Source organism: Lycorma delicatula, chromosome 6, assembly GCF_047948215.1.
Source record: "Lycorma delicatula isolate Av1 chromosome 6, ASM4794821v1, whole genome shotgun sequence".
Taxonomy (NCBI): domain Eukaryota; kingdom Metazoa; phylum Arthropoda; class Insecta; order Hemiptera; family Fulgoridae; genus Lycorma; species Lycorma delicatula.
In genome coordinates, this window is record NC_134460.1 from 129,395,974 (window position 1) to 129,414,098 (window position 18,125).

Below are 18,125 nucleotides of genomic sequence, written 5' to 3' on the forward strand. Positions count from 1 at the left end.
TATAAGATATAATTAAAATTTAACCGTAATGAAATTTATTTATTATAGAATTTAATTAAACAAATAGACTTCATTCGGCCACTAAAATATAAAAGAAATCTACAAAAAACAATAAAAATAGTCGACATTGGGCTTAAATTCGTTTTACTTTAGGAAAAACTTCTACGGGGCTAGGAAGATCAACGACACGGACAGCATTAAATAATTTGATAATCATGTTAGAGTTTGAATTCTCTGCAATATTAGCGAGTTAATTCTTTTATCTGTAGGTGTACAGGCATAGTTATATATATAATATACCAGGTATTATTGTTTACAGGAGTATATAAGCTGTATAAATGCACGTACATATTATTATGTTTGCATGTGTGTACGTTTGTGTAATGCGTGGTGTGTATGTTTTATTTATAATGAGGTATTAAAACAATAGCAGCAGGTAGAGGGGTAGTTTTAGAGGCATATATAGGTAGGTTACAGATGGGGAGGTTAGTGGGGTGGTTTGATTATGTTTGGCCTCTTTGTATGGAAGACGGGGCAATATTATCGATAGAAAAGGAGTGGGAGAGCAGATCGGTACAGAAACGACGGCAGGGGGGTAGGTATGGCATTGTTGTCGCAATTACAGTATATAACAATGGCTGGTACCGTGTGTATTATTGTTGGCGAGCACACCAAGTGTTTGGCCACCGCTAACACTCCCAAAGACACAAACACGACCAATGCAAACCTACCTCCCCTGATACCCCCTTCTCCACGCCCTATCATCTATGCCCTATTGATATATTGCCCACAATTATTGATACATAACTGGGAGGTAAAGCTTAACCATAACATGCTCCCGGCGCAATATCAATATTGTCATTGCAATACCTCCACCGACCACCTATTTTAGCTATTGTACACAACTTCTCCCTAGAATAACGTAGTAAACAACTGTGTATACGTATAGGTTATTTAATATAGAAAAATTATCTTCTGATCTTAATACGTAATAAAAAAAATTAATTTATAAAATTAAATTATTAGTTGATCAATTGACCTTTAAACCTTTCGTAGTATAAATATAATTACAAAAGGAATTAATTTATGCTACTCAAAAAGATTAAAATGTTTAAATATGTAGGAAAGTTAATATAAAAATAAATAAATATATCTGTACATATAATAAAATATTATCAAGATACTTGTGCGCGCATCATGAAAGAACTACAGGACAGATTCTGATAAAATTTTGCACATTTTTAACTTAAGAGGATTGGTCATTATCTCCAGTGAGAATTATCACGATATTCCTAATGGGGGTTAAGACAATAAATATATTCATTAAAGAAAAAAAGGAATAATCCTTTTATTTCATTATATGTTTTTCACTATAGTGAATGAAAAAAGATCTGTAAGTTCTGATTTATACCTAAATCACCTAAATTAATGTGTAAAATATTTAATGTATTATTATTACTATTGTAGTTAGCACATTTAGCCAATTTTTAATGGTTTTGATTGTTTTTAATTGGCTAACGATATTGGATTGTCAATTATTTAAAAAAAAAGAACTTCAAGAAAGAAAAGTAACCTATTATTCAAAGTCTGGTAAAGAATGAGATTTTCTCGGTCCTTTAAAACAGCTGAAGTGCGTGATTCTCGGTTAGCTGCTGACCGACAGCGCAACACAGACTCTAGCTGTAATAAATCCGTAACGCGAATTGCAATTAAATTCCTTAAGGAGTTCATACTGATGTCACTGTAAAGCTGCTATGGTCACATAAGGATAAATTGGCTTTAGATATAATGTATAGATTAAGTACGGCGATCATGGATCAGAGGTCCTACGTCAAGACCGAAGGTAAAATTAGAGGAAGAGAGCTTTTCAGGTTTAAATACTTATTTATCAGTATTATTCTCACAACCATGAGGGTAACAAATACAGCAAGGATCTAACCATTCTGGCTACATGTGAAGGGCTCACTTCGATCGTCCTTCCAGTCAAGTAGTAAAATAATTAAAAAAACAAAAAAAAAATGTTTAGCATTATCTTACAAAGAATTTTTTTTAAACGTCCCAATAATGACCGTTTTTAATTAACAAGATTATACTTGAACATTTATCTCATGATTTACTTAGATTTACCTGATACTGGATGTAAGTTTAAATAAAGTTACGAAAAAATACTTTATTATAAACTGTTAATGAACAGCATACATAAAAATGTTTCATGTTAAAACAAAGCAAATTAATTTACTAATAAATATTACGGTATGTAAAGGTATAAGTAATTTAATTAATATATAGTTAGAAATAAATAGTAAAACTAAATTAATAATTAAACAGTAAATATTTCGTGAACAATTTTAAACAACATAGATATTGCAAATGTAATATGTAATATAAATAGTACTTCGTAACTTTATATAAGTACTTATAAAATAAGGGTTGTAAACTTGAAATAGGGTTACGTAGTAGCTGCCAATACAACAAACAGCAACAGCGACCCCTCGAAAAACACAATGACGAAAGGGTAAAGGAGAATCGAATAAAACACCTTCTAAAAGAAAACTAAATATAAAGAAGGGTGGGAGATGTAATACAAAAGAAGAATAGTCAATAAATAAAGAAGAAATATTTAAAATGATTGATTTCTATTCTAAATGGGCCTGTCATTCCTATGGGAGACTGAATGAAAAGTCAACATAAATTTACACTGCTGTCTAACTGCCCACCAAATTTAGAGTGTTAGTAAGTAAATATATTAAATGTAAATATATAAATAAATGTTTTGTCTGCGCGTCACTCATTAGTGACTGAAAAAACAGAAAAGCTTGTCATGTTGACTACGGCTGTAAATAATCAATTGATAAACAACTTTATAAATAATGTTCATTTTCTTTTAAATATAGGCCTACACTACAAACGTAAATAATGAAGGTAACCATGTTTATTTTAGAATCACACTTATCAATTTCTTTACTAGATTTAACATTATTTTACTAAATAAAACCAATATCAACCAAAAGATCAACTGGGAATCGAACAAATCGTTATATACAATAAACCCATATTATACAGACTAATTGTTAGCCAAAATAAGTTAACAACGAACAGAGATTACAGAAATAAAATTAATTCCAAAAGATAAAAAATTAAATATGAGACTCCAGTTCTATTAAATGAAATTCGATTTATACGGTAAAATAATTTTATTTTATAAAATTGTAGGTGACAAATTACAAAAAATATGCAGAAAACTGTTTTTTAAAAAGATAAACGCTAGAATTTTCTCCAACCGAAAATTTCGTTACTTTCAATACATGAACAAATTATTTCAGATAATTTTCTGAATTTCAGTTTCACGAATCCAAACAAAAAATTTTCTACTTTTTTGTTTTTTTGGAAGATATTAATTTCAAAACCGATAAAAACAGGTAAGTACAGGTATATTTCAAAACCCGAGAATTGTGAAAGTAGAATTCCTAATGCTCTGGGTAAAATTCAACGAAAGCAATATTTTTGGCTGAATTAAATATATTGTAATCCTGAACAAATATATATTTAAGTATGAGTATATACTGAACCAGGAATTAAAAAATAAGATTTTTTTTCTGAAAAAAAAGGAATTTGATACTTAAAAAAGAATTCAAAGATCTTCTGTTTTTGTTGCATAATACTTCATATTACAGAATCGGATTAAATTGAATTAATTCAACAATAAAATTAAAATAATATTAAAGAAACGGTAATAAATATATGATAATGAAAGGTGGTAAAATAATTGATTTTTATCTTCAAAAATAATTTAAAAATCATTATATTGCTAAAGAAAAACTAAGAAACAAACTCTTAGAGAGATAAAACGTTTAATCAAAAAGCAAACTAGATGAACAGCCGATATCTGCTTTAACTATCTTTCATCATCATTTCATCACGGGTTGGGTCAGTGGCCTGTTTCGGCTTCTTTCCAGCGTTTTCTATGTCTTCCTCTACAGCTCCAACCAACAAGAGCATATAAATAAAAGCGGCCTAGGAATTCTTTTTATCATGTATTCACTCTAGATGTTGCTCCTACTTACTTCTATAATGGCATATTTCATTGTTACCGGTATAAATCCACAAATCCCGACGAATGTCCCATTTCTCATCCTATACATTATTTTTAAATCTCTCATACTCCTCAAAAAGGATATTTCCTTAGCCTGTATCCTACTTTTATTCTTACTTTTAGAGACCCATGCATCACTGCCGTACAGAAGTGTTGGAATTTCCATGACTTGATATACTGACTTGAATACTTGCCCAATTTCTGAGGTTCTTCCTCATCTTCCTCACACATCTAAACCTGATTGTCTTCATTTCAACTTCGTTGCTATTGAATTTACTATCCCTTATGATTTGAATTTTTGTAAAATATTAAAATTGAATAATTATAATATCAAAAATGAAAAATATTTGAAAAAATATTTATATTAATTGATATCGATACTTTCGTATACTTTTTTAGAAATGTGGATTGATTGTGGATTGAAAACGGAATTTTTAACTCACCACATTATGTTATTTAACATATATAATATAATTTAACATCTTTCAAATAAGAAATATAATAAAAAAGTTATGTATTAGAATAAGCTGTTTTAAACCCACTTGTTACATTATATGTGAAATAAAAAACAATTACATAATAGGAGTAAATTATGTAATTCTTTGACGGATAAAGTTAATAAAATTATCCAGCGTAGAAGGAATGAGAAGATATTTCAGGAGAATTTTTAAAATGATAGTTATCTAGTACTTAAAGATCACAATAAATCTTTTGCAAGTACAATACACTATGTTTTCCTACAAATGTTAAAAGACCAACAACGTGTAAATTTTATAAATAAACAAACAGGTTTACATTCAGTACTAATTTAAATCTGATAATCTTGTTCGTTCTGCTTGGTTTTATATATAGTTGGGTTATTTTTTTTAATTTTTTTTTTTTTGAGGTTTTTAAGGGCATCGACTACTTTGGTCATTAGCCCCATCCCACTTCAAAAAAAAATAAAAAAAGGTTCTTTAATTCATATTTCCATGAAGAAAATAAGTGTTCAAAATTTCAATCTTCTAATTTAAAATCCAACAAATTACCGCCTAGGCTTTCCTTTCGGCCATCCTTTCTTACCTTTTTCCATTCTGCGAACGGCCTCAACTTCCGACGACAGAGTGTCTGAGGCTTCGGACATGGCATCGTCTTCTCTTTCTGACGTCAATGACGTTCGCCGGCTTACATCAGGTGATGAAAGCTTCAATGGTGCTGTGAGCATCGTTGCAATTGAGTCTAAACTTGCAGATGCACTTTCGACGGCTGATGAACTTGATTCAATGTCTAAGGCTGTGCTTGGGCCGGCTGATACAGATGCTCTCGCCACAGTTGTTCTCTGAGCTTTTGGGGCCTCTGTAGGTACAGTTTTAATATCGTCTGTGTCTGGTGCTTTTTCGATAGTTACTTGCACCTCCATTTTGGTTGACGCAGAGTTTTCCTGTATTCTTGTCACAGTATCCTTAGCTATATGACTCGTCGTCGGGGTGATCTTTAGATCTTTGTCGGAAAAATCAAGATTTTTCTTCATTACGTCTATTGCTGGAGTTATAATCGAAGATTTTGCCGGTTTTTTAAACTGCGCTGGTACGGGTCTTCTGTCGGCGACGTCAGTCCGGGAATGAGCCTTCTCATGTTTACTTTGTTGTATCTGATGAGTCGATTTGATCTTGGAATCAATGATTCTTTCTATCATTGTCGCGAGACTTGGTGCCATCGTATTAAGCAACTGCACCACGTTGATTTTAGGTGTGGGGGGAGCAGCAGCTGCTTCTGCGTATGTAGTCGATGGTCTAGGTGTACGTAGGTTTACAATCTTCTTCGCTTCAGGGTAGCTGACTTTTTGAAGCGTTTTAACCTCCTGAATGGCTGTTTCTGATTTGTATACTGGGCAGTTCCTGGATCGACAGTTATGGTGCCCTTTACAATTAATGCAGACTGGAGGGTCTTTACATGGATCACCCTCATGTATCTTCATTCCGCATATACAAATTTCCTGCGCTTACATCTAGCTGCAGTGTGTCCAAAACGTTGACACCTAAAACATCTCATCGGCTGCGGAATAAATGCCCGTACATCAAGCCGATGGATGCCAGCTCGTATCTTTTCAGGAAGATTTGGCCTATTGAATGTCAAAACATGAGAGGCCGAAGGAAGAATCTCACCATTTCGTCTCATAGAAAGTCTGCGACAATGTGTCACTCCCTGACTAGACATTTCCTGCACTATTTCTTCTTCAGTACAGTTAAGAAGATCACGGCAAACAACAACTCCTCTAGATGAATTAAGTGTACTATGCGGTTGGACAGTAACCGCAAATTCACCGATCTTCAACGCCTGGACATTCTGGCTTTGCATGTCGTTTATAGTTTTGACATGTAATCCGTTAAACGTCTTACGGATTTCCTTGACAGGACCACCAGCACAATTTGTAATCTCTCTAGCAATTAAGAATGGACTTACTTTTGGAAGTTACCATTCTCTTTTGTAATGACCAAAAATCTTGGTTTGGGAACATTATTTCCAAACAAAGCTTTTCTTAAATCTTTACTGATTTTATCAGCATCTTTTCTAATCTTATCACTCTCCTTACTTTTTTCCTCTTCGCTTGTGGCGAATCGGCGGTTTCTAAACGAGGGTGTTTACGTGCACCCTCTGCCACGTTTGATTGTTCAATATTCATGAACAGTGGATCCCTTCTATAGCAAGGCTAGCCGCCGGGGTACACCCCCACTCCAGGGCTACTAACCTTGGAGGTCCAATCCGGTACTCCGGTGGAACCGGCATATGTCCTGGCAGAGAGCGGATGCGCAGTCTCTGCACTGACTCCAGGCTCCTACTCACCGAAGCTTTCAGAGCTCCCATGCACCGACATACATGGGCACCATTGCTACATGCTTGCCATCGCAGGGGGCATGTGGACAACGGAAGGGTCTCCGTTACACCTGCAATAACATTGACCCTGGCCGCCACATCGCCAGCTCTAAGAGTGGTATGAATCCATTTCCAAAATCGTTTGTTATTCCATTTCCTGCAGGTAGCCAAAAATCCAGTCCGTTTAGTGACCTGAAGTTGGAACCAGGTCAAATTTAACAAAGCATAACCGAGGAATTTACTCAGAACCCCGTTAGCCAGCTATATGTGATGTACAAAGGTACAGCTGTTGCCGCCCTGGACGTGGAACATAGATGTTGTGTTCCGGACGTGGGAATTATCTACCTCAGGGCTAGTTGGGTTATTTTTATAATTTAAAAAAAAAAACAGCTACGAAATAAAATCAATTATTATATAATAAAATTAAAAAAAATAGTTCATACTACATTTAAAAAAAAAAACACTTAATAATTATCAAATAGCCAATTAAAAACTAAGTCACAGACTTATTTAAATAGCGAAGTTAACTAAACTAAAAATTACCATAAATAAATGAAATAATTATACATAAAAATATTTTTAAAAAGTTGCCGAAACTTACCACTTAGGTGGCCGTTCTCGTAGGAGGGGTAGTCACCGTTCTCCAAACGGTGTTTCTTCAACTGGTGCGATAGATGCGAGGCAGCCAGAGATAGACCCACGGATGCTCTCTTCGGGGGCCGTCCGGGCCTGGAGCTGCACAGTTGCAGAGAGTTACTGGCGTTAGAGGGAAATGTGGGGACTGGGTTAGTAAGGGACCAAATTCCATGTTAGCAGGGATCTATTGATTTAACTTTAATTTTCGTAGTTCAATTGTTACATAATTTTTTTTAATTTGAATAAAAAATTTAAAAAATAATTTTAGATTTATTATTCTAATATTAATTATAAAAAAAATTTATATTCAGATAAAATAATGATAGCTTTTAATAGGCTATTTTTCCCTCTTAAAATTGCTTTGAAGGTAAAATATTAAATAAAATATAATTATAGAATTTGTAATCTACTAACATTCTTACTTTTTCTCGAGTAAAATACCAAAATAGTAAAGAAAGCAGTAGAACTTTTACCGTATCATACAAAGGAAAAAATTAACAAATAAACCCCTAATATTTAAAAAATAACAAGAAAAAAAAATCATTCGATAGATCCCTGGAAACATGGATTGGTTATACCAATATTGTTAATTTAATTTAGGAACAAATTAAATACTAAAAATTGTTGTTGCACTTTCAGTTATAATATGTAATTAAAATTTAAAGTGAAATAAATATTCCACACATTTAACCACATATATTTAAAAATAATAAATTAAAAAATATACATCTAACAATTTTGTTTGCAATAATACAAAATGAAAGTTTACTTGATTTTGAAAATAAAAAATAACCAATAAAAACTAAAGTACAACAACAAATTCATTATATTAATTATTAATATGAATAAATAAAGATTTAACTATCTTTAACCTGCTACGTGAAAATAGATCACCAATTTATATTACTGTACCATTTTTAAAGGTTAAATATTCGTAATTTAAAATTATTTAAAAGATTATATATAATTAATAGAAAAAAATATATAGGTTAAAATTAAAAAATTATATTTCTTTATGAGAATTAGAAAATCAAAAAATAGAACTAGTAACAACAAAGTGTTCTATAAAAACGTAACAAATTACTCGTATTTCATTTACATTAAATAAAAATAATAAATTATACTTATTGTTAATAAATCTAAATACATTGAAACCCTTAATTAATTGTTAAATTAGGCGTTTAATAAAATAATAATGAAATATATACATTTATACATCTGCACATACATAAACATGCATACTACAACTTTTAAAAAGATTAGTTAGAATTTTATAAAAATGAAGAAATTTGATTAAAGAGATACTAGAAAAAATTATTATGATAAATGAAATGAAGATTAAGAGTAGATAAAAAGAGATAGATAAGACAAATTTCTTTTAAACATTAAGACAAATGCCGGGTAAGATATACCAATATCTTACTTAGTAATATACTTTTTTGATTGGATGAAATAATGCATAAATATTTCACGGAAGTTTAATTTTACAAAGTAGCTTTATTTTTCCGTCATGTTTATATTTGTATATTTTACATTAATGTTCTATTCTCATTGGACAAAATATTAAGTGCTTATGCCCTAATTTGATGTAATATGTACTAAAACGTATCGCATTTCTTAAAAAAATATTACAGGATATTGTCGTATGCTTATTAACTACAATTTTATCAATATAACGAAAATTAATAATAAAGTTTATAAATTCCCTAAAAAAACACTGTTAAAAAAAGATATAAAAAAAAAATGTTTTAGTTTAGGGTAATATTCTTTAAATCTTCACGTATAAAACTTTATACCACCTTTAGAGAAAAAAAAAGACTCAACCTAAGTTGCGTGCTCCGTATTAACATATACTGATGAGTTAAAAATGATAAAAAACCCAAGATAAAGTAATTTTTCTTTGTTATAAATGAACGGGCATTGAAAGGTATGGTCATTAGCTCAGTGGAAATTGGTAGCGCATGAAAAAATGTGATGCCTGCTCGGGATTCGAACTCGGGACATCCATACAATATTATTTTTATTTAACGAAATATTATGAAAATAAATAATGAAATTTTGTTATATTACCAAAAGTAAACAAATTACGAGTAGTTAGTTAGCCATTTTAATAACAACAGTAATAATGATAACATCAGTTAAAATATGTAACTGGAGATGTTTTTCTACATTGTAATTAAATGAAACAGAAATAAAACATAGTCATCATTTGATAAGTTCCTAATACTTCTGTTAATACTTTAATTTTTTAATTTAGAAATTTAAATTTGTTATCTGTTTGAATAAACTATTAAAATAAACCAATTCAAATCAAATAAACAATTTAAGTTCCATTTAGAATTAAATAAATTTAAAATAGCTTACATGTTAAATCATGTCAACGTCAATGATAGAACTAAATATATTACGTCATCCTAAATAAAACTTGTTATTTGATTTAAGTCTCATACATACTAACTATCCTTTTTTATAACCGCAAATTATGTACAATATAAATATGACCTCATTTAAGTTAAAAAAAACCACAATCAAATACTTCCTCTTAGTAATATTATCGCTTATTGTTATTATATTTTTTATAGTTATTTATCTGCTTTATTTTTAAGTTAAATTAAATTTAAAATAGAAATTTTTGCAATAAATAATATTTTGTAATACATTCCAATCAATAATGACAAAGTTATTTTAATTCCACTTCTTAAATGATTTATTACAATTTATGATTATAAAAATAATACTTATATCTGAATAAAGTTATATAGATACAGATGATTATTAAAACGAAAAATCCGTTGACGTATACATTAAAGAGACGAAGAAAAGTATAAATGGTAGGTAGCTGTTTGGTAATTGAAGGCAGGTGAGAGCTGATTGTGCACAATTAGCGGAAGTTCGGAGGAAGTTCGCATTATGACATCATTATCATGTGACAAGCGTGCAATGTCCAGCTATTAGAAGTAGCTTTCAAGTCTTCGCTAACTTTACAACCGTTACAATATTTTTAATCATTCATTAACACTGATATTTATTTAAAAATATATTTTTTAAATTTATCATTTGATAAGACTAAAAAAACGAATTAATGCAATATTTATTAAAGATCTATACTCTGAAATTAATGATAAATCAAATCGGAACGGACTGCAAAATTACGCATCTTGTTTTTATGTATAAATGAAAACTAAAATTTATAAATATTTTATTACCTGATGCATGAGAAAAATAAATAAAGTTGTTAAAACAAATCTGATGTGAACAACACATGGCTTCCTTGTACGCCTATTAAATTACATTTACATATTTTTTTTTAAAATGAATAGTACATACAATTTTATTACATTAAAAATCTTCTGATATTTTTTCTTTTTTTTCTTATTATTTAATTATTATTCATCGTAAAAATATTCTTACAATGACAGGTTAATAATTATTAATAAATCAGTATATTTAAATAAAAAAAATAAAATAAAAAAAGGAGGTGAAGTCTGATATGACTTCTCGTAAGATCCAAATATTTCATTTATTAAAATTTTATTTGGCTATAATTCTGGAATCAATGAAAATAAGTACCACTTACGATATCGTTGAAATTGTCTTAATGAGGGTTTATTACTGCAATTAAGAAAAAGTCCAAAATCCAATTTTTTTTTTAAATTTTCAACTTTTTTGGATACCTTTGGTCTAGTCGATTTCAATTAAAAGGGAAGCCGCACAACTAGATGTTACAACATTCCTAAATTCAAAATTTCAACATCCTACTACTAATCGTTTTTTAGTTATGCGAGATACATATGTACGTACAGACATCACGCCGAAACTAGTCGAAATGGATTCAGGAATGGTCAAAATGGATATTTCCATTTAAACCGAAATTTTTGCGATCACAGTACTTCCTTTACTTCTTACAAGAAAGTAAAAAGTAATGAAATTTGAAAGAATTAAAATTAAAGATCCGTTCAATATTATTGAGAGAAAATTACGTGGAATATAAACTGTGAAAAGAAAAAATGAATAAAAGTTTAAAATATTATTAACGGTATGGAAGGCCGTCTTTAAGCTTAGATTTGTCAAATCCTATGTGTAGATTGTGGTATTATCATTCGGATCTGAATTTGAAGGTCAAAATGAAGAAATAAGAAGTATTTGGATAGTTTTGAATTATAATTTTGGAGGAAACGGAAAAAAATAAAATTGATTGATATAAATACCATTTATTACAGTACAATAAATATATATGTTCTATTTTTATATCTTATATTAATCTCAAAAGAAAAATTACATATCAGGATTTAACATAATTAAAATTAAAACATGATTTTGTTTTAAGTGATATCGATGATATATAAGATTCAAAACGTACAGACAGTATTCTTAAGAAAATTTTTTAAATTATCATTTTCTTTGCCTAGTATTTTTATGTATTTTAATTTCATATTACATATGATTCTACATAAAGTGATAATTTTTACTCTTACCAAGTATTAAATCACGACAGTTTGATAGTGTTAATCGGTTCGAGAAAAAAATAATATCTGAGGTAACAGGTAAATTCTCACGAATGAAGGAAAAAAGATAGTGTTTAAGATATAGAGAAAGAGAGATGAGAGAGAATGACACATCGAGTGAAAGGGAGAGGAATCTCTTATAGTTCAACACGACCACCCAAGACAGGATACGCTGCCGTACGACAATTTACACGTAGATTTAAGTTGCAAGGGGCCGTGTACTGATAATCGCGCCAAATTGAACTCTGTTGTTCAGCGAATCGTTCTGACACTAACGTTTTGGTTTTATCACCACCATTCTACACCGTTTAAACGCGACAACAACGATTCTTTCGCAATAAACACAAACTTCCTTCATCGAACCGCACCACGTTTTGTTGTTTTCCCCTCCGTATAATAGAACGTACCACCTAAACATAAACTCTAAGAATCCTATCAGGGCTCTTTCAATTATTACAACAGCATGTTATCATATATTATTTATTAATAGTCTTTTTATTCACTGTTCACGCATGTGTGCATAAACGTATTCCTAAATAATGATTCTACCAAGAATTATGAAAAAATATTAAATACAATATATTTATGAAAAATAAAAATAAAGTTTATATCTCTCTTATTCTGTACAGTCAGTAAGCAAGAGGGTAATGAGCTTAATATTTCTGCACGACGGTTTAGCGGCCATCCTTTTATTTTTACACAACTACATTTCCTATATTTAAATAAACATCATTTCGCATATTTATTTTAATTAATATAAATTTTTCATTTTTTTCTATTAAATTTAGTAGAATTCCTATCTTAATGTATAAATTTCAGGTAAATAAAAATAGCAAGGATTTTATTAAAAGTCTAGTCATTTTTAAAGGCGTCTAATTTCAAAAGTCCAACGTTTTTTTGAATCACATGAATACGGATAATTATTCATAATTCAGAGTATGACGAAGAATTTATTAATAAAAGATTAATTTGAAAAAAAAATATGAATATCTACTAGTGTTTTGACTTAGATATTGGATCATCTACACGTCATCTTTTTAACATAAAGTTCAAAATATTGCTACTTCCGTCCCACTGAAAAATGATATAACTTGAAAGTACATAAAATAACACAGTAAGGAGAAATTACATTTTTATTAAATACACGCTTAATTATAAATATAGAACTCATCTTCGTATACAATTACATGGTGATGATTTTATATTTTATACGGTATCTGTAATTGTTTGTTTATACAGTTACCTATAATTACCAAAATATTTTTTTTTTAAATACACACACACACACACACACACACACACACACACATATATATATATATATATATATTTAGTAATGACTAGTGTATTATTTCGTGAAAAAATATTATTGTATAAATATTTTCCTAATTTTTTCTTACTCTACATAATTCTGGTATAAATAATAAGTAAAATTTTGGTATAAAATATGTTTAAATAGTGTAAATGTATATCTATCTATTAAACATTTTTATTTTTTATTTTCCTAAGATGAAATTTTCAATCTGTTCCAGTGATGAACAATAAGCAATCCCCGTGGACCAATGAGATGAGAATGATATGTATGACTTGTAATTGACGTCCAGTCTTGTACAAACTCAGACCGATCATTCCTGAGATATACGGTTAATTGACCCCAACCACCAAAGTACACCGCTATCCACTTTCTAGTATTCAAATCCGAATAAAAGCAACAAACATTTACTAGGATTTAAACCTCAAAACCATCGGCTTTGAAAAAAAAGCTGTAAAACAACTGATTTGCGAAGACAAGTTAACCACTAAACCTGCCCGGGGGCTTAAAATTTGCTTAATGTTATAACCAAATATATTAGTTTCGATATTATACTACATTATAATCTGTTATAAAACGAATCAGAGTTCATCACCTGATATTGTTAAATGAAAACAGAACTAGTAATAACAAATTTAGATTAATTAAACCCAACGACAAAACCAATCACGAATATAAATATCTAAATAAAAATAACAATTCCTATTAACTGCAGAAAAACCAAACTGATTATGCGCACGTGTGTTATATACGTTACAGCAAAAATTTTATAATTATATATTATTACGTTGCTTTGCAAACAAATTACTTAATTTTTGACATATTATTACTACAATTCCTTATTCTAAATAAAAGTGAATATTATTCTTACATGTTATTCATAGCTCTCACAGAATATAAATAATTCAACTAAATAAAAATTTTTCTGTCATAAATATTATGTTTATTACCGCATTATAAAATACTACTTCATAAAATAATTTTTGTAACATATGCCATTTTAAAGTATTTCAAAACGATTGAATTTATTTAGATTAATAGATAATAAAACAAATTTTTATTCTTATTATACGAACAACCATACAGATTTTATATTACGATCATTAAAATAGCAAATTAAAATGTTTTTGCGTAATGAAGTTGATGCTAGTTAAATTTATACTCGGATAAAATAGGATGAAATTAGCGGGTTTATGATTATTCCTTTTTTTTTAAATTAGATTTAAAAAATACATATATAAAACATTAAAATTAAAACTCTTTACCAAGTAGAAGGAAGAATGTACACACCACGGAAAAGAAAGTAAGTACACAACAAAATTATTAAAAAAAAAAAACATACAAAACAATAATTACTAATAAATTTAACTTGCCAGATCATAATAGACGTTTAATGTACGTAACATACAAAACAGTTAGTTACTGAAGTAGTTAATACGTTCAATAATAGTTCTGTTATATGATATAAATAAAACAAAGAATGTATACATAACTTTACGACTAACTTCTGTATACTTTAAAATTATTATACTACAGTGTTACTGTTTATTAACTGTACGTATACAATTCAAAACTAAGCTGATAAAGAAACAGTTCTCACAATTATATTGATGTTATAAGTTATTAAAAAGTCTGTTCTGGTATCTTTCAAATTGCTATAATACAAGTTTCTATTAGATTTTACGTCGGTTGTTTGTTTGTCTGTTTAAACAGGCAATACTACCAAAATGTCAATAAAATAAATACCTTCTATCCATTTAAATATTATTAAACGCACATGTACACGTGTGCATACACAGAAATAGACGTTATAGAACAGAACAGAACATAAAATCATTAATTTAATAATATCTACTAAAAATCTAAAAACACTTTTATAAATTATTGTGTATATATGAAGATGTATCTTTGTACGTTTCATTCCACTTATAATATAGATAATTCCGTTTTTCATCTTTATCGGTTTTTTTACTTCAAAGTGGCTCTCTACGTCAAACATAAAATAATATTGTAGTTCATCGATACCTTGAATATAATATTAGCATCAATAAAATATCTGCAAAGTATTTCCTACATCATCTAAAATAGAGAAAATATGTTATAACATTCTTTCCCCGATTTAAAAACTTCTAATCCTATTAAATAAATAAAATTCTTCGCAACTCGTGAAAAAAGTTAATTTTGAAAACTATTTTTTTTTTTTTTAAACGTAATGAGGATTAATTTTAGATTTATTATCAACATTTCCTGTCTTTGAAATTATTAAAGCTTAAAAACACTAAATGAACAACATTCCGTTTTTGTCTTCTTCTTCTTGTTTCTTATCCGCTCAGCAAACGTTGTTTAACTGTTAATGTATGTTATAGTACTTGACATTCCAAACCTTGTCTCAAGTTTTTTATCCATGATATCCATCGCCTGCCTGGACCATTATGCCCTGATATCTTTCCATGGATAAGTAGATATACCAGGGAGTATTTATCTCAGTATAGAATAATTTCTGGATTTTGTTTGTTCGTCAATCTGTTTCCTTTTTTTTTGAGATACATATATAGAGAGAGAGAATTAAAAATATGATACTGGTGTGTATTAAACTCTACCGATTATTCAATGGAAAATTTTCTAATGGAATTTATTTTTTTAAATTTGTGATCGAACTTTTTATAAAATGTTTGCAGATAACACAAGAGTAGAAAATTATTTTTATTCTTCTGAAAGCATTTAGATCTTCATATAATGAAAAATTGGTAAATTTTATTATTTCCTTGATTTAGAGAAGGACTATAAAATTTTCATTTTCCATACTTCATACATTAAATGAAGATAAAAGTAAAATTTATTATAGATATTGGAAAAGAAATGTTACGCATATCTTAATGAAAAATGTATTTTAACAAAATTATAATTTATGAGTTTAAAGAATTGTATTTTTAAATTCACTCTTTCAGGTTTGCTTGAGTCGGGGTTTGTGTTAAACACCTTCATCTCTGCTGATTTATAAAACATCATGTCAACCATCTCTCTCTACCCTCCAAAATCTTATCATAGTGATTTTTAATTTCACTCGGTTTACCCACTGATGGTTTAACTTTTTTTTTTCTTAAAGTAGCAATTTTAGTTCATTTTTCCTTTTCCATTTTATCTCCAATTATAAACAATCTTAATTTTATCCTCAAAATTATTTTCACCAGGCTCCTAATTATCAGCTTTTTTTTATCCAGTCATTTCTCATTCTTTTTCTTCTTATCTACCTAAAATACTCCTTAAAATTCGTTTCCACCATTTGTCCTGCTCTTAATTATCTTCTATTTGACTTTATTCTGTGTAGTTTATATTACAGGAAGGAAATAAGGACTATACATTTCTTTTCCACTGAAACTTAACCAATTTAATCCAGAGTAGATTTCTGACACTATTAAACACGCAACTTTCTTTTTATACCGTTTAAAATACAATTTTTTAAAATTTCTATTAGCAGAAAAATAAATCCTTAAATCTTCAATATTTTCAGCATGTTTGACTTATGTTATTGACTAATATGTATAATAAATTATATTAACTAACCCACAGGTTTAGTAAAAATTATCGTCGCAAATCAACTGTTTAACAGCTGATTTATAAAAAAAGTTCTGAGGTTCAAATCGTAGAAAAGTAAGTTATTTTTATATGGATTTGAATACTAAACAGTAGATATTGGTGTAATTTAGGGGTTGGGGTTCAATTAACCACACATCTTAGGAATTCTAGATACAAGACTACACCTCATTTTCATATTGTACATATCATCCTCATCTCCTTGAGCTATTGGTTTGCTTATTGTTCTGAAGTTGAACAGGTTGCAACTTAAACATTAGGAACAGAAAACAGAAAATATGTTATTAATCAAAGTACGTCTGATTAATGGACATAACCCATGAAAACCTAAAAATGAAAACCGGAAATTATGAGAAATTAAAAAATAAAGAAAGAAGATTCCTATCAAAACCCAAGAAAACAATAAGCCGGGTGTACTCTGAACAAGAAAGGGCAAGAAGATCTGAAACCCTTAGAAATTGCTGGCAAAAAAGAAAAGCTGAAAAACAACAAATCAGCAAGAAAAGAAAGAACTTGCCAAAAAAATGAACTAAAGTTATCCATTATGGTCTTTAAAAAAAACAAAAAAAAATTACGTTTAATCATAATCAAAATAAATTGTAATTTCATTACCGTTATTTATTAGATAAATAACACAAACTATTACTGCTAAATAACAGCTATTAGAATCATATTACATAAAAGTATATAACCACTAAATGATTATTATTTCTTTGATTTAGAGAAGGACTATAAAATATTCCTTTTCCATACTTCATACTTTAAATGAAGATAAAAGTACAATCTATTACTGATATTGGAAAATAAATGTTACGCATATCCTAATGAAAAATGTATTTTAACAAAATTATTATTTATGATTTTAAAGAATTGCATTTTTTAAATTCCCTCTTTCAGGTTTACTCGGGTCGGGTCGAGTCGAATACTTGTTATTTTTAGTTAATTTAATTATTATTACTTATTTTAAAATATAAGCCTATTTTAACACAAAGAATTACTATTTCAAGGTAAGGTACTTTAAATTTTATAATATTCTAATTAATGAAAATGGTTATTTATTATATAATTATTAGATTAAATAACTACTTCTTTAGATTTGTTCTCCAGCCTCGGGTTGATGATTACATAAAAT

At 29.0% G+C, this 18,125-nt stretch overlaps 1 protein-coding gene across 2 annotated transcripts in view; it reads right to left on the reverse strand.

The window, feature by feature from the left end:
- dac (dachshund family transcription factor) overlaps window positions 1–18,125 on the reverse strand; it is a 665,435-nt gene that overhangs the window by 421,412 nt on the left and 225,898 nt on the right. The window contains exon 3 of one of the 2 annotated variants that reach the window (XM_075369564.1): window positions 7,548–7,675. In XM_075369564.1, the coding sequence (XP_075225679.1) occupies window positions 7,548–7,675 (128 nt within the window). Of the gene's footprint in view, window positions 1–7,547; window positions 7,682–18,125 lie in introns of both variants that reach the window. The other variant, XM_075369563.1, reaches the window with a different exon arrangement.